Below are 25,409 nucleotides of genomic sequence, written 5' to 3'. Positions count from 1 at the left end.
AGACATGCTTCGAGAATACAAACTTCATTGGAGGACTTCGGTACAAGTCGAGCTCGCAAAATTGAACAAACACTCGAATTGTAATTTAACCAAAGGGGTTTCTATCAAATCAGGCTAATTATGTCATAGGTCGATGGCAATAGATGCTTAAGAGGACGTATATCGAATAAAATTACCTTAACAGAAACATTAACAACGGGCGGGTGTAGCGAAAAACATGTACAATTTGTTAATGTCACACGTCAGTTGTCAGAGGAGTGACAAATCGGACACCATAGACGTACAGGACATACGCGAAACGAATAAAGTGACGGAAAATTAATGGAGACAAGCACTCGTCACAGGGAACCGGTCATAGAGACATAACGAAATATCTTGTTAGGTATTTCTGATATTTTGTACCAAACAAAAATATAAACACAATAAAAACATTACTGTTTCAGTTACTGATCGAATATAAAAAAAGAACATTGTGTATTGAAAACAAATAAAAATGTTGGTTTATAAAAATTAATAGAATATCGTAATAGTTTATGAAAATACTATTTCATTGAAAACAACATAATAAATCAAACAACAAAGGTTATCTCTTTCATATTAATTTAAATAGTTAATGACTTCAATGTCCGATTTACTAATATCAAATACACTTTGGTCTATTCTACGGTTATCTATTAGTATAGATAATCGTTGTCTAATCACATTTCAATTACTAAAATAATTAATATTATATTTTTTTATGCTTTCACGCTTAATTTTTCATTATCGAAATTACTGTTCAGCGAATTCACGTCAAATCCACAAAGGTATGTGTCCATACATTTTTGCTTTTTAATATTTTCGTTTTTTTCTTAATCTATAATATACATGAAATATTTATATATATATTGTATATAAATATTTAGTTATGCAAAATATAATTAGAATACGTAGAAAATTTTATCTTTAATGAAATTAATAACTACTTAGTATTTTATAGCATAGGAAGTTAATACATAACTTAATACATTTCTTAATTTGTCAATCATAAAGTATTTTTATGTTAATCCCGTATACCTTATAAGGTTATCCACTTTATTTTAGCTTCGATGCAAAGCTGAAAAGGTATTAATTTTACAATGATGTGTGTTTTTTTTAATTTTAATTTTTTATTTTTTGTGTCTGTTACCACATTTTTTCAGCTCTCACCGAACAGATTTCTTTCAATGATACGTCAAAAGATCACAAATCGTATCTAGTCAAAGACATTACCCTCAAAAATTGAAAAAATTTCCTTCGTTTTTGTAAATCTGACCCTTTATCTGCCCACGGGGGGGATTTAAAATGACAACTTTTTCAACTTAACTTTTGAAAATGTTCCGGAAGGTCTGACACTTTTATATATATCTTAAATTAAAGTTAATGTAATGTACTTTAATTTGAAAAAAAAAAGTTTGACCTCTGGACTTGTCTTCATGGTGAAAACGGCTACCGAGTGCTATTTTTGTGTGAAAATTCTCGATTTTATAATTTACAATTTTTACTTTAAAGTGCTATAACTTTTTAAAAAATGTATGGATCAATACAATTTTTTCATGAGAAGTAGTATTTATATACATCTTTCATTGGACATACTATATCTTAATCAGGATATTAATAAGGAACTAGCAGGTCATGTAGCTTTTGGAATAATCCACCAATGTTTTAAAATTAAACACTATCTAAACATTTGCATCGAAGCGTTTTTTTTTTATAGTGATTTTAATCACTGTCAGATATCATTATACTTGATCCAACTATGCCACGTCACTACTGTGCCGCGACCCCCCTGTGCTGGGTTTTTAATTTTATAATGCTATAACTTATTGAAAAGTGTATTGATCAATATAATTTTTTTTTTTCATGAGAAGTAGTATTTATATACATCTTTCATTGGACATACTATATCTTAATCAGGATATTAATAAGGAACTAGCAGGTCATGTAGCTTTTGGAATAATCCACCAATGTTTTAAAATTAAACACTATCTAAACATTTGCATCGAAGCGTTTTTTTTTTATAGTGATTTTAATCACTGTCAGATATCATTATACTTGATCCAACTATGCCACGTCACTACTGTGCCGCGACCCCCCTGTGCTGGGTTTTTAATTTTATAATGCTATAACTTATTGAAAAGTGTATAGATTAATACAATTTTTTTATGAGAAATAATATTTATATCCCTTTTTTATTCGACATACTTTTTTTTTTAAATTATTAGAATATAAGATTCCAAAGGGAGGAATAGGAATGTTGGGAAATATCAAGTTATAAAAATAGCAACATTTTATAAATACTTTTTAACTCTAGTCATTACTTTAAATTGTTAAGAACTTCTAAAATAGTGGTCCAAAAGTTATTATTGTTAATTAATAATTATTTGTGTCGCCATTAGAAAAATAAAAGTTGTCATTCTTATAAGATTTAAGGCATAAACATAAAAAATACTATATGATTGATAAATTCAGTTAAACATTAAACTGAAAGAAACCAATAAAAAAATTATCAATATTATTCTGATTTTGGTTCATGATAAATGAAACATAGTGTACATAAATATCTATATATATATATATATATATACATACATGAAGAAATAAACCAAATTATGTATCATAGAGCATCAAATTATTAAAAAAAAAGTAGTTTAGAAGATCAACAGTTATATCTATAAGAAATGTGATTATGGTTTTTTCAAATATTTATGTTGGGAACAATACTCATTTATACGTATAATTCTGTGGTTATATTCCAAAATCTGATAAGCAAATTTTAAAAATTTTTTAGAAGAATAATTGTAAATTTAAAATTTTAATGGTGTCGTGTACCGGCACAAAGTCACGACGAGCAGAATACGAGACCCTGGCACTGCGTTTCATAGTGTTATACACAAGTCAATGGCGTTGTCTGAGTTTAATTTATTTTTAATAGCTCTTCCAAACAAAAAAAAATTTGTATTCACCATGTAATCATTTTTACTAGGAAAATCTATCTAATTTCAACATTTTTCTTTCTGGCATAGAGGCTTGTAATTATGATTTGTCTCAGGATCTGAATTATCTAATGCCTTATGTAAACCGACATTTTTAAAGTTCAAAAAACAAACCCTCTCAATAAATTTGGCATTAACTTATTTTTGTGTGACAGAAAGCATCAATCTCTATATATATTATAAAAAAAAACATTTTTCTAGATAATCAGCTTTTGGGTTATCTTTTAAATTTATATTTTGTTCATAATCATTAACTTATTTTAATCTACAGATCTGCGATATAAAACTGGAAGCCACTCAATGAACAAAATGGATTTAAAAAGTGTACTTTTTAGGAAAATCGATTTTATTTTGTTAGGTATATATAGTTTTCTTATATGCAAATCGACCGAATCTATAGTCTTTCATAAATTGGTTGATACTTATACAGGTAATTAAAATGATTAAATATTAAATTCAGTAAATTATTCAAAGAATACACTTTTTTTAAGTTCTATACAAATTAATAATCTTAAAGTCACAAGTAAAAGGTTTGCAAAAAAATAAAAGGAGGCTACTCTGTATTTTCAAATTTTAAGAGAATCGTAAATTAAGTTTTATATTTCCGTATAATACAATGGTATTTAACATTTTATTCGTTTAATAATTTAAGTTATTGTCAATGGACAATAAATATAGTCAGGCAATTTTTTTTTGTATTAAATTAGAGGAGTTTTTTTTTTTTAATATAAGACGTGTTTTACTCAATCAAACCTTAGCTGACTTCAAATGTCCTAATAATGAAACAACTATTTACAGTAACCCTTTCCACTTTTATCATTTTTTTTTTATTATTTAAAATTCTCTTTTTAGATTCTTACGATATTACACTGGTATGCAAATTAAATGAAAATTTCACTTATTTATATTCATGTAAGAGTTTACAGTTGTTTGTTATTTATTTTTTGGAAGTAATTATTCTAATTTCGCTGTCTACTATTTTAAATAGACGATAACATATTTTCAATTATTTACGAAGGAAATTATGTATACTGCAATAATGCAGAAATACATTCTCGAACTAATGCCCTAAGCTTGCCAATATATTTTGATGGACGAGTTCTGAAATCAGGAAAAAAAAGTCTTGAGTTTATTGTCGATTCTTTTTATCCAAATAGTATATATTCAAAAAATCATGTGGAATACGATTCGAAATACTACACCATCTCAAATAGTTATGAAAATTATCACTGTAAGTTAAATTTATTAAATAATATTTTTTTTTACTTAAATAAATTGTATCTAATTGTGTTTGTGTAATCAATTTACATCAACATTTCTTATCAACTAATATTTTGACATTGTCATGTGGATTATCTGATTCATCACAATTTATTTGGAGTATTTAGCTGGTTATAACTGCCTAATTTTTATTTAAATACTAGTTAATTCTTTAACTAGTAAAAGAAAAGTAGACAATAATTGCGATGACAGATACAATTTGTTAATTTGACGTAATGTTTATAAAAATTACGAAATTTACTGATTAAAAATCAACATTTTTTGGGTATTCCACTATTTACATGGAACAAGGGAGTTTTTCATACAACATATTTAACTAGATACGATGTGTGATCTTTTTACGTATGATAAAATAATTAATAAACACATTACAGTAAAATTGATACCTTCTTAGCTTTACATTAAAGGTAAAAAAAATTTATTTTACATTTGAAGTACAAATTTTGAAATTATCATATAAAATATTAGAGTTTATAATAAACATACCAAAGGTGATAAAAACTTCAAGATGTATTAATGCCAGCATTTGTCATATTTGAAGTAAATAGATTATTGTTTATGGGTTAAATATGTTACCTTTCAACAATTTTAAATTTCTGTTTTTCCAAGTTCATCATCTGTCTAAAGTACTTTGATAAATATTCCTTATACCTAAATGTTTTTACCCTATTAGATTTCTAAAGAAGGCAGTAAAAAAATATAATTAGTAATAAAGACAAAATATTCATAGTTTATTATGACCATTACATATCACTAGTTTACAAATAAAAAAAAAAATTCTGACCTATGACTTATGATAGTTATTTTTTATGTAAAATTGTCCACTAAGTCCGAAAAAGAAGTCCAAAATACAAAAAGTAAAACAGTTTTTGAGTTATTGCGAAATTAGCGTTTTTCGTGTATCGCAAAAAAACTTTTTAATTATATTCTAAATATCTTTAATTCCACTCAACCGATTTTCATTTTGTTTACAAAAAATTAAACAATATTAAATTACCTATAATTTTTTATTTGACTTTTTTGTCGTTTGCTATCTACGAATTTACCACCGAATTTTTAACATTTTTTTCAAAATGTCAGAAAAAATTCAGAGTTTTACGTAAAATACAACGATAAAAAATAAATTTATCAATAATAATTTCAATAGACGTTATACTCTAATACGTAACAAAGAAAATAATATATTAATTTGTAAAATTGATAAAAAAATGAAGAAGTTATGCGCGATTGAAAAATAAAACAAATTTTCTAATATCAGAGTTTTTTGATTCGATGCTTTAATTTTGTAAAATATAGAAAAATTATATACAATACTACATTTCAATACAAAATTTCGATTTTTTAAATAACTAAAGGTTATTTTTTTCAAAATGAAATTTTGAATTACGAACAAAAAACTTCGCGCTTGGCCTCACTGCTCATTACTAATTGGTAGCACTGAACATTTTGTCATTTGAAATAAAAAGGATAAATTTTTTTGGTTATAGAAGCGTTCTATATTCTATTAATATATTCATTTTTTTTATGATATTTAAATAATCCATATAACTATTTTACGTTTATTCTTAATAAAGATAAAAATGAGTTCGAAAAAACGTCAATATAAGTGTAAGAATAACCTCAATAAATTTTGTTATGCGTGTGGCGAATATAGTTTTGTTACACCGCCGAATTTTACTAGTATTTTCATAGTTTGGGTTTATGCCTGGTAAGTCAACAATGGAGCCATTATTTTGTGTGAGAGTTGTCTCACACAAAATAATGAGACAACTGATAGAAATGTTTAGGGAAAAGAAGAAAAAGCTTTGTATGGTATTTATAGATTTTGAGAAAGTGTATAATAGAGTACCGAGGGAGGTTCTAAAGTTGGCATTAACGAGAAAAGGAGTACCGAAAAGGTACATTAATATAGTAGAGGATATGTATGATGGCACTTGTGCTAGGGTAAAAAGTGTGGAAGGAGCAACAGAAGGTTTTCGGGTAAGAGTAGGAGTGCATCAGGGTTCTGCTTTAAGCTCTTACTTATTTTCTATAGTGATGGATGAAATTACTAGAGAAATATAAGGAAAGGTGCCGTGGTGCATGTTGTGTTCTGATGATATAGTGTTAATAGGAGAAAATAGGGAAAAAATTAATCAAAGGCTAGAAGTTTGGAAATCAGCTCTTGAAAAAAGGGGTTTAAGAATAAGTAAAAGTAAGACAGAGTATACAGGGTGATTTTTTTATCATAACCCACTCAAATACTTACAGAATAATAATAATTTAAAACATTTTTTTTATTATTATCTTCAGTTACACATTATTCTTGAATTATTAACTATGTAATACTTTTTAAGTTCATCCCTTATGCCTGGTAAGGGTGTCAACTTTGTTTTTTTAAATGGTAACACATATTTTTAATTTAATAAAATGTTTGAGTTTTTAATTCAATAATAAATGGCATTTGAATTTTTAATAAAACTTAATTTGTTTATTAGATATAAACATTTAAAGTTTCAAATTTTTGAGTTAATATATAGGTATAATACACAAGGGATTACAAATACAGGTAGCTAATTGATTTTTTATGACATCGATATTAGCAGGTACACAGCATTGTTATTATCAATGATAGTAAGGTGCATTGTTGTGAGTTTATAAATGCACTAACTGACAATACAAAAAGTATATCTATTGGTCATAATTGATAATAAACAAACCGTGACTGTGATAGCGATATCATAAAAAACCAATTAGCTACCTGTATTTGTAATCCCTTGTGTATTATACCTATATATTAACTCAAAAATTTGAAACTTTAAATGTTTATATCTAATAAACAAATTAAGTTTTATTAAAAATTCAAATGCCATTTATTATTGAATTAAAAACTCAAACATTTTATGAACTTAAAAAGTATTACATAGTTAATAATTCAAGAATAATGTGTAACTAAAGATAGTAATAAAAAAAAAAATTATATTATTATTATTCTGTAAGTAATTGAGTGGGTTATGATAAAAAAATCACCCTGTATAGAGTACGAGTTTGACAAAGGAGAACACGTGGTAGGTGAAATGATGAGGTTCGTGAAAATAGGCGAGGACGTGATTGGAGAGGTAGAGAGTTTTAAGTATTTAGGGTCAGTTGTGCAAAGTATTGGTGGTGTATTCTACAAGAGTGTTTTGAAATCAACTATGATATATGGTTCAGAGTGTTAGGCGGTTGACAAGAAAGTAGATTAGAGAATGAGTGTAGCAGGGATGAGAATGCTTAGTTGGATGAGTGGAGTGACTAGAGAAGATAGAATAAGAAACAAGCATATAGGTGGGATATAGGTGTAGCATCAATCGTGGATAAAATGAGACAAAATAGACTTAGATGGTTCGGTCATGTTATGATGATAGAACAATCGGAAGCTGTAAGAACAGTTATAAAAACCCAGCACAGAGGGGTCGCGGCACAGTGGTGTCATGGCATAGTTGGATCAAGTATAATGATATCTGACAGTGATTAAAATCACTATAAAAAAAAAACGCTTCGATGCAAATGTTTAGATAGTGTTTAATTTTAAAACATTGGTGGATTATTCCAAAAGCTTCATGATCTGCTATTTCTTTATTAATATCCTGCTTAAGATAAAGTAAGTCGAATAAGAAAGGGATATAAATATTATTTCTCATAAAAAAATTGTGTTGATCCATACACTTTTCAATAAATTTTAGCATTATAAAGTTAAAAATATAAAAAAGAATTGTTTTAAAAAAATCGTATTTTTTTATTAATTTTGATGACTGTTTTCACCATGAAGACAAAATAACTTCCGAATTTTTTTTTTTTTCATAATTAAGTACATAACATTAGCTTTAATTTAAGATACAGGGTACGTTCCATAAGTAATTCGTCGCATTTTTTTAAAAGAAATTTATTGAACAAAATGGTACAATTACTTAATATTCTTCAAAGTACTATCCTTCAGCATTAATACACTTAATCCAGCGAGATTTCCATGTAGCGTACGCCCCCTGCCACTCCTCAACCGGGATGCTGTCAAGAATCCTCGTCGTGGTAGATTGGACGTCCTCTATCGTAGAAAAACGGGTTCCTTTCAAGTCTTTTTTCATTCGGGGGAATAAAAAAAAGTCACAGGGGGACAGATCGGGACTGTAAGGAGGCTGGGGCACTGTTGCGACACCGATCCTGGCCAGGTAGCTGGTGACAACGAACGAGGTGTGAGAAGGCGCGTTGTCGTGATGCAGCCGCCAGTTCTTGCTGATCTCCTTTCGGACGCGCGTCACTCGGTTGTTCAGTCGAATAAGCACTTCTTTGTAAAACTGACCGGTTACAGTCTGTCCAGCTGGCACAAACTCCTTATGCACTACCCCCCTTTTGTCGAAGAATACAATCAACATCCATTTTATCCGCGACTTGCTCATCCTGGCCTTCTTCGGACGCGACGACTCGTCGGTGTGCCACTCCGAACTTTGGCGCTTGGTCTCAGGATCATATTCGAAAACCCAAGTTTCGTCTCCCGTAATGACGTTATCGAGAAAACTGGGATCAACGTCAGTGAGATCGTTGAGTTCTTGACACAACAGCACACGATTTTGCTTCTGATCGTCAGTCAAAATCTTCGGTACGAGTTTCGCGCAAACCTTGCGCATTTGAAAATCTCGCGTAACAATGCGGTAAACGGAGGTTTTAGGAATATCTAATGCGTCTGCCAACATTTGCAAACTCATTCGGCGATCAGTGTTCAGTAATTTTCGCACACGAGCGGCATTTTCGTCACAGCGCGACGATGACGGGAGTCTTTCGCGGTGTTCGTCGGCGACCTCTTCCCGACCTTCTGTAAACTTCTTGTGCCACCGGTTCGACTGCGATCTTGACAGGCAAGCATCCCCGTAAGCCTCCGCAAGCATTCCGTAAGTCTCGAGCGGCGTCTTCTTCAGTTTCACACAAAACTTTATCGCGTATCTTTGTTCTAAACTTTTCTCCATCGTAACCACGACGAGGCGCTCGCGCAGAGCGTCACTAAAACGCACGTCCTACAGCTCCAAGGTCACAGAGCGAACTGCTCTTGGCGGCGATGCGTAGCTAACTTCCAACTCCATCGACTCCCGCTTAGAGCAAGTGGATCGGACGAATAGTCGCTTCAGAAAAAAATGCGACGCATTACTTATGGAACATACACTGTATATATAAAAGTGTCAGACTTTCCGGAACACTTTGAAAAGTTAAGTTGAAAAAGTTAATTTTTTGTGAAAAAGTTGTCATTTTAAATCCCCCTCTGTAGGCAGGTTAAGGGTTCCACTTGTTAGGGGCTTGTTTAATTGTTGAGGATCTTGGTTAAAACCAAGAATCGGAAGCTANAGTTGAGGATCTTGGTCAAAACCAAGAATCGGAAGCTACCCGACGTCTGCCCAAATATCGTCCCTATCTCCTTAAATGAGTTTTAATTGCCCGAAGGAGACACAGGCAATCGTGTACCTTAGTTACAGGGGATAGATTATTAAATAAAATTAGACTATTGTATTATATTTCAACGACAAAGTAAAGTTATATTTTAGATGTTCAGTAAATATACGTTATATGTAATGTACAATACGTCTGACCTGAATCCTAGTACAGTTGGTTAGTAGGTATATCCAAGTGAGACGGAGTTGGTTAGCTATGATGACAATTGGCGATAGACGAGTCGTTGAATAAAACAAGTTAAGTTATAAATAATATAAATAAGACGTAAGTAATAATATTGAAAACTATGTCTATAACGGCCACTCAAACACAACTGCCCTTTGTTAGTTCGACGTCAGTAGCTCCGGGCTACAGACGAGTAGAATTATCACATCAGCATCTCCATCTATGCTAATTAATATGTATTATGAATTAAATAAATAGAAATAAAACGTGTGTAATATAAGTGGTAAGAACATAGTAATAAATGTTCTTACACACTCTTTACCTCGTTTAGATCTTTAAATGTTAATATCTCAAAAACTAATCATCGAACATTCGAAAGTGTATTAAGTCCTTTTTCCATCTAATATTATAAATATTTATGCATTCCCATTTACCTATCAAAAGTTATCTTTAAAAATTACCCTTAGAAATAATTTTAAATATACATAATATTTAACAAAGTTTATACAAATAATTTAAATTATCTTAAGTATATTTTTTCAAAAAAACATGTATTAACAAAAATTAGGGTAGTATTCTAAATAATTAGCACCATAAATTCAATAGATTATGTAAATATAACACCTAAAGTAATAATTTCGAAAACTTCTAAGTATAAATTAGTATTTATTTATTTATTTAATAGATGGATACAGAAAAATATTTGTACAAGGTAATTCATTAATGATTAAAAGCTATGAACATGACAAATCATTTAACATTGATTGGATTCAAGATGAAACTGCGACAGGATGTATATCAATGACGTATTTCAAAGTAATATCTAGATATGACTCATCAGCAATCTGGCTTTTAAGAATATATGGGGATTATGAATTATTAGAAGAATATAAGCTAGAAGACACAGTGAGATAAAAATCATACATTATTTACCATACAAATTGTGATTCCTGCTCATTTAAATTAATATTTCAATTTTTTGAAAAAAAAAAAATCTCAGATCATAAGCAAAAAATAATAATTACTTTGTCTCTCCCTGAAAGTTATCTTATGGACACTCTTGTGTTAGTTAAATATTTTTGTGTAAAACTAAATGGATACAATTTTAAAGTGGGTAAAACTATATTCTTGGTACTAATTGAAATATGTAGGATACTACTGAATAAAGAAAATTATATTATATTTTATACTTTTCTATGTAAATAACTATTTTTAATTAAATATTCAGAAAGAATGGTTAACGATAAAAGTATTAATTGTCCAAATTAATACAGCAATTGTTCACCAAAATATTATAACTGTATTAGCTTTTAAATAGTTAAGTNCCAAAATATTATAACTGTATTGGCTTTTAAATGGTTAAGAAAATTTAAGTGATCACTTTACTGAGAGGTTTTAATTTTTATTAAATACTGCTTGGTACCATTAAAATTATTCTAAATTATTTTTTTGGACAGATTATCATCTAAAATATTTCCTATTTTTTATCGTTCTTGGCGGTTCATGTATATATTGTTTATAACTAATTCATCTAATATTAACCGAACTATTTTTTTAGGATAATGAATTTAAAACATTGATAATGAAATTTAATAGATCATTTGAAAAAAATAAAAAGTATTATTTAACTATTAACAAATATAATTACGATGATTATTCAGTATTTGGCCTAAAACGAATAGCTCAATGTACAGATTCTGGTAGTAAGTATATAATGTTACTTATATTCGGGAACTTATATAAATTATAAATAATTTAATCGTTGATTTTACATCAAATAACCAATTCATTTATTTTTTGTTTAATTAGAAGTAGAAGATGTTTATGAAATAAACAATACAGAAAAGGTTAGCCTAACTCCTACAATGTATATATATCCAAGTAAATAAAATAACAAAATTTTAATTTCTAATCAATGACTCTTTTATAAATTTCTTTTTCGGAGTAGTATTTTATGTTAAATTTTAAATAGGTAAAACTCAGATAATGACTGCGAATACCAATTCATCTATAGGTATTTATATTGATAACTATTTAAAATTATTCAAAAACAATTAACCTATTTAATTTTGTTTACAGAATGCAGTAAAAATAAATATGGAGCTGATTGTTCTGCCAGGTGTTCACAAAAGAAGACTTTTTGTAAGAATATGTTGTTTTGCACATATAGTTATGGATGTTCCTGTGCAGCTGGATACACTGGACCTTTATGCAATCAAGGTTTGTATATAATTTGAAGCATTTTTCATATTTAAAAACATGAAAACATTGAAAAATCGTATAGAATGTCCTGNCTAAAATTATTGAAAAATCTTATAGAATGTTCTAAAGGAACTTACGGTCGCAGATGTCAAAAAATATGTTCCGAAAATTGTAAAACTCACTGCGATAATATCTTAGGAACTTGTAAAGGAGGATGTAAAAATAATTTCATTTTACCATATTGTATTGAAAGTAATTAACAATTTTAATTACATTATGAAGTTTTGCAATTTATTATTTATAAAAATTTTGTTTTCATTATTACAGAATATCCAGTTCTAATCGAACCACCTAAATTGGAATTTTCAGATTTTCATTCAATAAATTTAATTTTAAATTTAACAAATGAAAATATATTTGGAAGCAAAAGTAATATTCCATCATTTTATCAGATTGTTTACAAGGTAATAAATTAATTTTATGGTAAATTTAAAGCAAACAAATTGTTTTCAAAAATANTATGGTAAATTTAAAGCAAAAAAATTGTTTTCAAAAATAATTATAAAAATTAAATATTTTATAATGCATTTATTATTGGCAATTAGAGATGATACAAACCGTCAAAATGTTGATCTAAATTAGTTTAGTTCGAGTTTGCCTAATATCTTAAATTTGTTTTGATAAGAATCGACATTTCTTCGAACTTTCCTTTTACCATTTATAATTATTGATCAAATTATAATTATAGTTAATCATAAGTTACGGTTAAATGTAAATAAGCNACCATTTATAATTATTGATCTAATTATAATTAGAGTTAATCATAAATTACGATAATAATTTATAATTTTTTATATTAGCCAACTTCAAGTGAATTAGATTTTCAGTATTTACCAATAACAGATATAGATGAAGAAGCTTTTTTTCTTAAAAACAAAATAAGCAATTTAGAAGCAGGAACAATGTATACGGTTGGTGTAATATTGATTACAAAAGACGGAAACTCAAATAAAGATGATATAAACACTGCTAACTATTTCACACAATGCTTTAGTAAGTATTTATACGATAAACCTCTAACATGTTACAATATCTATATTTGTATATATGTTTATTTATTTATTTCAATAAGAAAAAAAATACAGTAATAACACCCAATAGATTAAAAAGTTCAGTCGAAATCCTTAAATATTAATTAAAATATAAATTATACACATTATGAAATACCAAGAACAGTGGGAACGTAGCATAGTTGGTTCAATTATAGATGATATCTGGCATTGATTAAAATCACTAAAATAAAATACGCTTCGATGCAAATCTGTGGACAGTGTTTGATTTTTATAAGAAATTATTGAATTATTCAAAAATCAACAAGAAATTCTATTTCCTTATATATATTCTAATTATAAGTTTTATGATTTAGAAGCTAGTTAAATATGTATTTTGACTTTAAAAGAAATAATGTTGATACATTAATAAGGTATATAGGATGAATTTAAAAAATTATTCTAATTGATAAATCAAGAAACATATGAAACTAAAAAATACCATAAAGGATTTTCTTAACATAGCTAATATTAAAAGAATCATTATGTATTCAATAACTTTTTATAATTTTTTCGTAAAATTTATAATACTAAATTATTCAATATAAATTTCATACTAAGTTTAATTACTATAACAAGTAATTATTCATGCATTAAACTTATAAATCATTCAATGTAAATTTCATTCAAATAGCATTTATGAAAATCAGCGGCCCCATCACTGTAGCATCCCCTTTATAGGGCATTTTAAATAAAAAAAAAATATTTCAGATAAAAGAATATGTGTTTACCAAGTACACAAAACAATTGTATGGATACATACATTTTCAAAAAGTCATAACAATATCAAGTTGAAAATATAAAATCGAATAGTTTAACATAAAAATAGCATATTTTTTAAATATGGTAGCCTTTTGCACATAGAAATCATGGGGGCAATTTTTTTTTTTAACTTAGAGTACGCAACATATATTTTAATTAAAAATATTTTTGAAATATTTCCGGAGCATTTTGAAAAGTTTATAAAGTTGAATTTTTATGTAAATGTTGCTATTAATCCCCACTGTGTTAAAGGGTCAGATATTCAATAATATACCAAATGAATAGGAAATACCTAAAGGTTATGATTTTAAAAAAAATGATTTTGTTTCCTTCAGATTTAAAAAATTTTAAAAAATGTCGAAATTTACCGATTTTAAAAATAAACCTTTTTGGGGATATTTCTTCCATGTACAGGGAACGAGAGTGTTTAAGGATAATGACTGCAACTAGATATGATTTATGATTTTTTGACGTATGGCTGAAAAAAATCGGTCCGCTGAGAGCTGAGAAAAAATGGCGACAGATATTAAAAAAATTTAAATAAATTAACATATTATAATAAAATTAATACCTTCTCAGCTTCGCATCGAAGATAAAAGTTACAAACAATTTTGTTCTTATAATTATTTTATTTTAAACCATTCATTTTTTAAAATTGATTAAAGATTTAGATTCAAANTTAAAATTGGTTAAAGATTTAGATTCAATGTAAAAATAATAATTAATTTGGTGTTCATATAACTGGAGGAAACAATAATCTGTTTTAATGGCCCATAATTTATTACTTGGGTAGTTATCAAAAAAATTTTCAACACTGGTTGTTCAACAATATATGATAGTAAACTTGTTTTTACCTGAAGGCATGAATAAAAAATTATTTAACTACAAATTATTGTATAGATTTTTACAATATTTTTCTTTACAAAAATTTTTAATTTTCAATAATTTCTGAGACCATGAGTATCCTTATTTATTCCCCCTATGCATACACANATAATTTCTGAGACCATGAGTATGCTTATTGATTCCCCTGTGTATGCATTGGTAATACTAAGTAGAGTTATATTTTGCATAGTTTATATTTTGTCATTCCAAGACTTTCCAACTCAGCCCAATAATTTGATGTTATGTTACATAACAAAACTTTCAATTTACTGAACCAATATTCGTATTTAGATAATTTTCATGGAGAAAATCAAATTTAGTTTTAATAGAGGTATTCAACGATTTTAGAAATTTACTAATGTCTTTTAAGAAAGCTCACGGCGCTGAGAAGTGATATTGTTCAAAGAAGTATTAAATGGCTGGTTATTTTTAATCGGTGTACCAGAATTATTTTTTGATAAACTCATTTTAAATAATTATAAAAAAATAATAAAAATATTTGTATATTTTATGACACTCAAATATTATTACTCAATATTTCGAATACACTTCTATCCAGAACAAATGCTATCAGCGTGTTTATAAAAATTACGTTAAATTTTATTTTAAGAAAATCTTTTAAATGTATTTTAGATCCAAAAAAAATTAACTACGGAATGAAACTTACTCCAGGAACCGACAATATCACCGTTACTTGGGAAAAAGTAAAACATAACATATTAACTATATTAATATATTAATTTATATTTAATCGATATTTTAGTTGAGAAAAAATGATGTCAACGAGTGCAATATCACATCATTTATTTTAAAATTAATGTCTAATTTAACACGGAACGAAAATTCGGTATTTCAAGAGGAGATACTAATTAAGGATAATGAACACGTTTTTAATAATTTAATACCATCTCATACATATGCTGTACAATTAATAGGACAAACGATTTTGGGTACAATAAATGTTTCAGATGTAAAATATGCGACTACAGAAACTTTTGGTAAGATTATCAAAGTATATAAAACTTTTTATCAAAATACAATAACTTCAATAGGTCAATTAATATTTTTAACAGAATTGATTGATATTGAAGACATTTCAGTGTTGTTCGGTCAAAACTCTGAGAGTTCCTTACTTTTATCGTGGAAACTAGGCGAACTAATAAATTCAGAAATAAGTTATAAAATTAAATACAAGGTTAATTGAACAAAGCATATTTTCCTTTATTTTCTAATCTAACACTCTGTTATAAATTTATTACAATTTTAGGTAAATCGGCATTTCAGTTGTTCATATAATATTATAAACAATGACTGGAAAGAAATTATAGTACACAATGTTACTGAATACTATTTGTTCGGTCTTATACCAAATTCCCAATACATCATCAAAGTGGAGCCTATTACAAATGGTTATAATTATAGTGAAAATGAAAACATTATATACGCGATGACTGCGCCATCAAGTGAATACTGACATTTTTATATAAATATATAATACTGAATTATTAATTTGTGTTTTTTTAGCACCACGAACTTCTCCTGTGTTAGACAATAATGGTACATTTTATGTGAGTAACCAAACGGCAACAATAAAATGGCTAGTAGATAAAAAGCAATGTGTCAAGTTGAATGGTTTTCAAACAGGCTTTTATTACAAATTAAAGGTATTAAATCAAATTTCAAAAAATCATTTTAAATTATTAATTTCTGAATAGCATTTACATACAAAATATATTTTAAAGGCACATTTCCGAATAAAGTAAAATATATAGACTAGATAACGAGGAAAATACGTATATGAACAAAACGCATAGTTGTTTTCTCTATAATCTAATTCTGTTAATAATTTTAACAATCATTTTATTTTTGACGTTGATTCCCGTATCTAGGATATAGATTTTTTCCATCACGTCTAGTATTTGAGATAATTAAACAATAATTAAACAATTAAATAATTATATAATGTGAAAAATAATTTTTTTTTAAACTTTAATAATTTAATATGTTGATGCTAAAAATAGTTGCACAAAATTTAAATTTTATATGTTAAATAAAACTATTTTTATAAATATTTAAATTTGATTTTGATCGGAATTTTTCAGAATAAAAGCTAATGAAAATGTAATCATGATAAAAATATACGTAAAATTAAAAAAACTCGGAAAATTTACAGTTTTATTTTTATAAAAAAATTGTTTATATGGTTATTTGTGAGCTTTTAAAAAGTACTTAACAACTTTATGTAGTTTTGATACTGATAAGTGTTGAAAATTCCACTCTGTTAATATTCAATTTTACTTATGACAATTATTTCACAATTTAGTTGGTTTTTTTACTTCTAAGTCGAGTATCCTATAGTAATTTACAAAATATTTGTGACTTATTCTTTTCAATTAGTCGAGTAACTTATAATTAAGTGCTACAAACCAAATCAAAAGTTTTAATTTTTAGGATCCACTCTAACTCAAATGTCTTATAACAGGATTCGGATAAAAAATTTTTTTTCATTTGACGTTTAAATATGTTGTAATGTTATATTAAAAACGAGTTTAACGTAACTTGACATTTTTAATGCACTTCGACATAATTATAAATGATTTATTTTGGGTTTTATTTCCATATGTAATTTTTCAAAACAATTGTAATAAACATTTCAATTTTATATATAACATATTATTATTAAATATTAATATAACTAACTTTTGTCGATCATATTTTTACTTCAGAATTTAGCACAAGACACTATTATAGAAAATGACACTGACGATACTTCAATAGAATTTAACAATTTAATGCCGAATACATCATATGTTCTAGAAGTTTATATAAAAACGAAAAAAGGATATAATGAAAACTTTATGTTAAAAGTACCGTTTCAAACAAAATCGAAGTGTAAGATGATTTTAAAGAATATTATATAAATTAAGTTAAATATAAAAGCAATACACATTGAATTTTTTGATGCGTTAAAACATCATGACGTAAAATAGTTATTTGGATATTTGATGAAAGTAAATAAATAATGTATGTACTTTCTAAGCCAATGGCTTAAGTAGAGAGAAAAATTTTTATTTAAATTATTTTATTTTACCATTTCTGTACAAGCTAAATATATAGTACATATCGAAATTGAGTGCAAAGATTACTTACCACATAACTTTTGAATTGTTTTTTTAATTAAAGATAGAGTTTATATTTATTTTTAATGAATTTACTTAAATAACTCGAATTATTTAAAATTTTTAGTTTTACCTGCAATAGAAAATTTATCAGTTTACAAAAAAAATTCAAAAACGAAAACTATAGGTTTGAGATGGAGTTACGATAACGAGTCTGATATAAATGGTTTTATAATTCATTTAATTGCTTCTAATTATAAAGTTAATTCCAAACAAATGACAATCGAAGTTCCATCGAGATGTACTGCATGGCCAGATATGTATTGTGAAACTATAGATAATTTAACACCAAGCACTCAGTACACTATTAAAGTAATTTTCAAACTATTGTCTATTAACTATAATATAGTTACTATATGATAAACTAATAATATGATTTTTTATAACCAAAGATAAAAGCCAAATCTTTAGATTATCCTAATGGTGGATTAGTGGCATCTGAAGATTTTAATACTGTCGACGGAAGTAAGAATAAAAATATTAAATTTTAAAGTTCTAACCAATTGAGTTACTTATAAAAAAAATTGATCATAATATACAGGATGGCCCACCACTCACTGACAACTTAAATAACTTTTGATCCAGTTAATATTTTTAGCTAATTTTTTTTTTAAATAATAGTTAAACGATAGGTCTATAGCTATATCTCAATAATTAATTTTTTTACATTTTATTAAAAATNGAAATTATGTTATGCTCGCAAACTCGCGGAGTCTTGTTTTGACATTCTCATAAACACATTTAATGTTCTATTTAAATAAAGAATGCATACATTTTTAAATATATTTTCAAAACTATACAGGATGGCCCACCACTCACTGACAACTTAAATACTTTTGATCCAGTTAATATTTTTAGCTGATTTTTTTTTAAATAATAGTTATACGTTAGGTCTATAGCTATATCTCAATAATTAATTTTTTTACATTTTATTAAAAATATTAATTATTTTTAAATTTTAAATAAAATGTAAAAAAAAAATCTAAGATAGCTATTTTGTAGAGTAGAATTTCAGAAAAATTTTAGTAAAAAAATATCTTATTAATATTCAATAGTAAATATTCTGTAGCGTTTTAAAGTTTATGAAAATTTGAATTTTCATATATTATTTTACGGTATTAAACATTGAAATACGTATTAAAGAAAAGGACAGAAGAAAACGCTATCTTTTCGTTTAAAATTTAAAAATAATTAATATTTTTAATAAAATGTAAAAAAATTAATTATTGAGATATAGCTATAGACCTAACGTATAACTATTATTTAAAAAAAAATCAGCTAAAAATATTAACTGGATCAAAAGTATTTAAGTTGTCAGTGAGTGGTGGGCCATCCTGTATAGTTTTGAAAATATATTTAAAAATGTATGCATTCTTTATTTAAATAGAACATTAAATGTGTTTATGAGAATGTCAAAACAAGACTCCGCGAGTTTGCGAGCATAACATAATTTCAGCAACCCATCATTTTCATATATGTGTCGGCCAAAATTTTCTGTTGAAACTAATTCTTTGGAATTGGCTAAATTATAATTTCGATAGTTTTATGCACAAAAAGTTATTTTTAAATTAATTATACGTGCAAGCGTAGTATAATTTTATAGTAAACTTTTTTCATTGATATTTGCTAGCATATGTTATTTTGTAGCTATTGAGTTTCTATAATATTTTATTTTTTCAGCTCCAGATGAACCTGGAAATTTGACCATTACTTATGTCGGTNTCCAGATGAACCTGGAAATTTGACGATTACTTATGTCGGCACCAACAACATTTCCCTAGAATGGAACATCCCTTGGATGTTTAACGGTGCACTTAATTCGTTTATAATAAACGCAGAAGAAGTTTCTGCAATAGATATTGATTCATGTTGTACTAGTTATCCGCCTATTGAACTATTAGTTACCGAAGAAAAGCCGACTTATACTTATAAGGTACGCAGAATAAAAAACATATCAAATCGAATTAAAGATTCTCGATAAAATAAAATTCTATAATATATTAAATAATGTACATTTTTAGCTAGGTAACTTAAAGCCTGGTTCAACTTATGCAATCGGTGTGCTGTCAAAAACTTCATGGTATAGTCAAGTTAAAAGAATTCACGTTACAACACTGATTGATTAAAAATATCGAGTCATTTACCAAGTGTTCATGATAATTTAATTTAGAATTAATATCTCGTTTTTAATAGAAACGTGACTTATCATATTAATTTTTTGTACTTATAATAGACAAAATAAAAGTTTATTATATTTATTTATTAATATCAAGTATAATGATAATTATTATGCATAATATAACTATAAATATTTTATTATTCATATTATTTATGTTTACTATAATTTTCAAACATTTAGAAAAATTAAATAACAATTGAAAATTTCAATGAAATAAAAACTGAATTATGAAATTTAGCATATCCCACAATATTCTGCGAATCCTAAAACCTTATACTGAAAATTTTTCGTCACTCTCTAGTTCTAAAACTTTTTACAGCTTAGAACTATAATGATACAATAAAATTTTATATTTTTTATTTTGTTAAAAAATATAAAATTAAAAAAACAAATACTAGAACTGTTTAAATAAAATTAATGATAACCATATTATAGAGTAAATTATAAAAAATAATTTAGAATATTCTATTTAATGTTTTGTAATTAAAATTCTAGAGTATTTAAAATTCGTAAAAAATTGAAATTTGTCGCATTTATTATACGGTATCAAATGGTAGCCTTTGTTCATGAGAGAAGTAAAAAAGTAAAATAATCTTTATATACAAATTATTAGTTATAGGTATAAATTTTTTTCCATGATAATTATCCTATCTCGAATGTTAATTTTATATAATATTTAATACTATTAGATTGAAACTTGTATAATCGCTAAAGATTTGATGTTATTTGATTAATAATTGATAACTATTTTCGTGTAATTTTTAAAAGACTTATTCTTATATTATAAGGTTATACTACTAATGATAAAATGATTATTAAAAATAATAAAAATTGATATATAATAGGTTATTATTTTGTTAATAAAACATGTACTTTTTTATTCTAATGTGATAAAAAATAGTATCTTAAGTTTTATGAAATCAAATTATATAGTAATAAACAAAAATATAAAGGGGGTGTAGGGAAAATAGTCTGTGTAGTAAATATGAGTATTTTAAATAAAAAGTGAGTTAAGGATGAAGTGGTATCTCGGGGTCGAACTATGTTGAGTTATAAAATAATAAAATATTCCTATCCAACTTATTCTTATTCTTATTCTTGTTTATTACATGAATTTTTAAGAAGTAAAGCATGCAAATAAATATTCGCACTTACCTTTATTTTCTTTAATAGTTGATTGAGTTAATTTTATGGTGATTTTTCGTTTCAGTGTTAAGAATTGTTTGGCCGACCCCAAGTAGTTGGGATTGAGACGAGGAAGAAAAAGAGGCGACCTTATAAACAATAAGACCTTATTAAGGTCTTGCGTTTATTTCGATTAATTAGTTTTTGTGTGCATATTAGATTTAAAAAAAAAGATTCTCTACAATGGGACCTGCGTCTATTATGATTTGTTACTTTTTTTTATACTTTTTAAACTCTTTTTATATTACACTATGTTTTTACTAATAATATTTTCAATGAATTTCCTATAGTCGATATCGATATTCTTAAAATTTACTTTGAACTTGTCAAAATATAATTATAAGAATATGTCTATCTATATTAAAAATATAATTAACAAGACTGTGTTACCCCAGCGTTTCTCAGCATAATACCTTGGCTGGCGCAGATACAGTTGATCTCGTTAATATATATTAAATATTATTTTAATACACGTTTAACTATCTTTTACGCCAACTATACACGTTATCTAAAGATAATTGGCATAGTCTTATGACTATCTATTGATAGTCCTTTATGGCTAGCGAGTAAACACACGCAGAGGATATTTCCAATGTGTAGTTTCTAACCTTACGAACTATATATCTTATAATGAACTGTATCCGAACTACTAGTCCTAGAAATGGCTTGTCGACGGATATAGCGCACTTCAAAAATATTTTTTTATAAATTTAGTAATACTCTTTACCTAAACTGCCTACACGTTACCCGAAGGTAATTGGCATAGTCCTTTATGACTAGCGAGTAAACAGGCAGAGGATATCACTACTTAGACAATTATATATGCCTGCTAAAGTAAGTTGGCGATCTCTATTGAAATTCCTGAGATGTTGGATAATTATTTGTGATTGGTTAATTATGATAGAAACCCTGACGTGGGCGTAGTTAATGAATTTTAGGGGACTGGTTTGAATCATATGTTCATAAATGGTTATTTTGATTACCCTAAAAAGGAAACATTACTTAGATGAAATTTTGCTTTATTCATATATATATGATATTTAGTACATGTGTTAATAATTATACTACAAGATGCGCCCAAATACTTTTATGCACATGCCCTCATGTGCACATTATATGAACATACTTAAACTAATTCAAATAAATGTTACATTAAATATAAAGTTTACAAGTAATTTTCCTTTTTTTTATATAGTTTTTGTTAAATCTTAGTAATTTAGAAATTAAATGAAAATAATTGTTATATATTATAATAGTAGGTATTAAAATAAAGTAATTAAATATTTTATAAATGGTAAATAATAAGATAATAAAAGTATGATTTAATAAGTTTAAGCTAATGTAATATTTAAAATATAGTATAAAATAATAAAATGATAAGTATAAGTGAATGATAAAAATGTTATGAATTTAGTAAAAAAATAATTAAATATGATAAAAATTTTTATTCTTTTATTTTGTTTTATTTTTCATAGTATAATAAATAGAAATGATGACAAAGAATTAAAATAAATAAAACATCTAAAAATTAAACATGTTATTAAAAAAATTGAAGTCATGAAATTAAAGATTTTATTTCTTGAATTTATAATGTTTTTGCAAAACGAATTAGATTTTTTTTGTTTTAGAAATAAATAATTACATAAATAAAATGTACAATTTTAGCAATAATATTATAATCTCTTGCTTTTTAACATGGTGTAAAGATATCAGAAAATATTATTTAATATTTAATATCACAGCTATAATAAATAGACAAATTTTTACAATGAATAAAAATAAAAAAAATGCATAATGATAGAAGTAAAATTTTGTTTATGAACTGAGATCAATACACTAATTTATTTACATATTACTTAAAGTTTCATTATAAATCCCTTAAAATACGTCGTAAGCTAATTAAAATAAATTTACATAATTATATGTTTAAAATTTTAAAATACNATCCCTTAAAATACGTCGTAAGCTAATTAAAATAAATTTACATAATTATATGTTTAAAATTTTAAAATACACATTATTATTTTTTCTTTTTTTTTGAAATTTAGTACATTTAAAAAAAATAAATTAAAGCTAATTCTAAATAAACAAGATTTAAAATTTTTGGTGTAATTATTATAAAAACACATTTTTTTAGGTATTAAAATATACATAAAATAATGTTTTATGTTCTAGTTTAAGAACAAAGGAACTTTTTTTGGATATTAAATTTGTTATACACAGATAGGAAATGGAATAGCAAAAAATAATTTTTTTCTTTGAGTTTTTACATAAACCAGTAGTATTTTGGATTAAATTCCTAATATTACACAATTCTTAAATAATGATTTTATTAAAGTTAATGAAAATATTCTTCTTTCATTATTTAATAAATAATAAGACAAGATTTTTAGGTTATTTAGGAGACTTTATTTATATTTTGTATAAAAATAATTAATTTAAAAGCGGACAAAATCCCGAATAACCGAAAAACCGCATCTACAAATAAAAGGAAAACCAAATAAGACAAAAAAGTAATCCGATAACTGGTATTGGCGGTTAGTACTGGTATAATAATCCAGCCCCTCCAAATACTATTTCAGTATTAACACTGCATTACGCTTGGGAATTTGTACAAATAAAAGCCAGATAATTTTGGTACAACTGATAAATAATTGTATAAATGGGGTAAGCTTATAAATTTGTATAAACTCCAAATGCATTCTATTAAAAATTTATATTTCAGTATAAATAATAAATATTTTTGAAAATTTACAACACATGGTCATTGTAGATACAATATATACAATATAAATTAAGTAAACTCATTTATTTTAAAAAGAGATACTTGTTAAATGATATGCATCTATGATTTTAAATTAATTTTATAAATTACTTAATAAATTATGTGAATAATTAACTTTAAAATTTAGATTTGTTTTAGTTCGTGTGTTCTTCAAATAAATGCAATATTCTTGTTTCGTAACAGGTCATACCAGTTTCGGAAGGATCCGATGGGTTTTTGCCTTTTGCCAACAATTTTTTATATGACACTATTAACGAAACGAAAAACATTGACTTACTAAGCGTTGTGCCAATATTAAAGCTTTCGAATATTCGCATATCAAAATGCCAATATCAGCTATTTCATTACGCTCTGTAAACATTTATGTATATATATATATATAGTTATCAGTTAAGACGAATGAGCTATTAACACATTTTCTTTGATATAATATTTTACAAAATTCACTCACATTGTCAGTCATTATTGTTACTACTACTAAACTACTACTATTACTATTAAATTATACTACAATATGAATTTATACACGTACTTAAAATGAATTAAAAATAACCTATGGTTGTTAATTTTTGAAAATTTTACTATGTTGAAATTAATTTAATTTATTACTTACTCATCTAAAATTAATAAATATGATAAATATTTGAGACTGTTTTTATCATATAATAAAAGTGATCATTAATATTAAATATAACACCATCAAACAGTCCACTCATCACTATTAATAACTTCATCTATATAGCTGAGTTTATATTATTTTTAAATGTTATTTATTATTTGTTTTTATTGAGTTTAATTATTTTGTTTTATGTCGCTTCGTCGGCCATTGGTATTTAAGAGCCCCCCGTTACCGCTTACATTTAAGATACTCTTTGAAGAACTTCTAATATAAGTGGTTATTTGTTATTTAATTATTGTCTATTCTCGTTACTTATTGGATGTACAGTTAACCGTCATCCCCAGGTGACCCATTTCCGGTTCAATAATAGCGATTTAAACAGGCATAAGGTATTACGGCATTCCATTGCGGTGCACAATTAGCCGTTTTACGGTCTAGCTGCCTCGTACAAAATAGTCATGTCAAAAAATAATGTTTTTTAAATGTATGAAATGTGGATAACTTTAATAATAATTGTTTTTGCTATCCAAACACTNGAGGTATTATTTATCCAGAAAATTCCACAGAACTATTATTAGAACTAGTTC

General features: G+C 26.2%; 1 protein-coding gene and 1 long non-coding RNA gene across 5 annotated transcripts in view; both read left to right on the top strand.

Annotated features, from left to right (window-relative positions):
• Positions 1-760: 760 nt before the first annotated feature.
• Positions 761-25,409, top strand: part of LOC126900075 (uncharacterized) — a 53,965-nt gene continuing 29,316 nt past the window's right edge. Inside the window, exons 1-21 of one of the 4 annotated variants that reach the window (XM_050675543.1) lie at positions 761-806; positions 3,286-3,444; positions 3,867-3,926; positions 4,003-4,245; positions 10,603-10,823; positions 11,476-11,620; positions 11,727-11,798; positions 11,890-11,931; positions 11,997-12,137; positions 12,237-12,371; positions 12,447-12,583; positions 12,980-13,172; positions 15,509-15,579; positions 15,639-15,873; positions 15,949-16,070; positions 16,143-16,338; positions 16,400-16,539; positions 17,602-17,767; positions 18,122-18,366; positions 18,447-18,519; positions 19,442-19,586. In XM_050675543.1, the coding sequence (XP_050531500.1) occupies positions 3,315-3,444; positions 3,867-3,926; positions 4,003-4,245; positions 10,603-10,823; positions 11,476-11,620; positions 11,727-11,798; positions 11,890-11,931; positions 11,997-12,137; positions 12,237-12,371; positions 12,447-12,583; positions 12,980-13,172; positions 15,509-15,579; positions 15,639-15,873; positions 15,949-16,070; positions 16,143-16,338; positions 16,400-16,539; positions 17,602-17,767; positions 18,122-18,366; positions 18,447-18,519; positions 19,442-19,449 (2,775 nt within the window). In that variant the 5' untranslated portion in view covers positions 761-806; positions 3,286-3,314 and the 3' untranslated portion in view covers positions 19,450-19,586. Of the gene's footprint in view, positions 807-3,285; positions 3,445-3,866; positions 3,927-4,002; positions 4,246-10,602; positions 10,824-11,475; positions 11,621-11,726; positions 11,799-11,889; positions 11,932-11,996; positions 12,138-12,236; positions 12,372-12,446; positions 12,584-12,979; positions 13,173-15,508; positions 15,580-15,638; positions 15,874-15,948; positions 16,071-16,142; positions 16,339-16,399; positions 16,540-17,601; positions 17,768-18,121; positions 18,367-18,446; positions 18,520-19,441; positions 19,587-25,409 lie in introns of those variants that run through there. The other 3 variants (XM_050675534.1, XM_050675524.1, XM_050675520.1) reach the window with 3 other exon arrangements.
• On the top strand, positions 19,781-20,322 carry LOC126900345 (uncharacterized). Its single transcript, XR_007702835.1, has 2 exons — positions 19,781-19,987; positions 20,076-20,322. It is a non-coding gene; the product is annotated as an uncharacterized LOC126900345 (long non-coding RNA).

The sequence above is a fragment of the Daktulosphaira vitifoliae genome, unplaced genomic scaffold (genome assembly GCF_025091365.1).
Source record: "Daktulosphaira vitifoliae isolate Bord-2020 unplaced genomic scaffold, ASM2509136v1 Scaffold_1, whole genome shotgun sequence".
Classification (NCBI taxonomy): domain Eukaryota; kingdom Metazoa; phylum Arthropoda; class Insecta; order Hemiptera; family Phylloxeridae; genus Daktulosphaira; species Daktulosphaira vitifoliae.
This window is presented reverse-complemented; position numbering and strand designations above follow the sequence as displayed.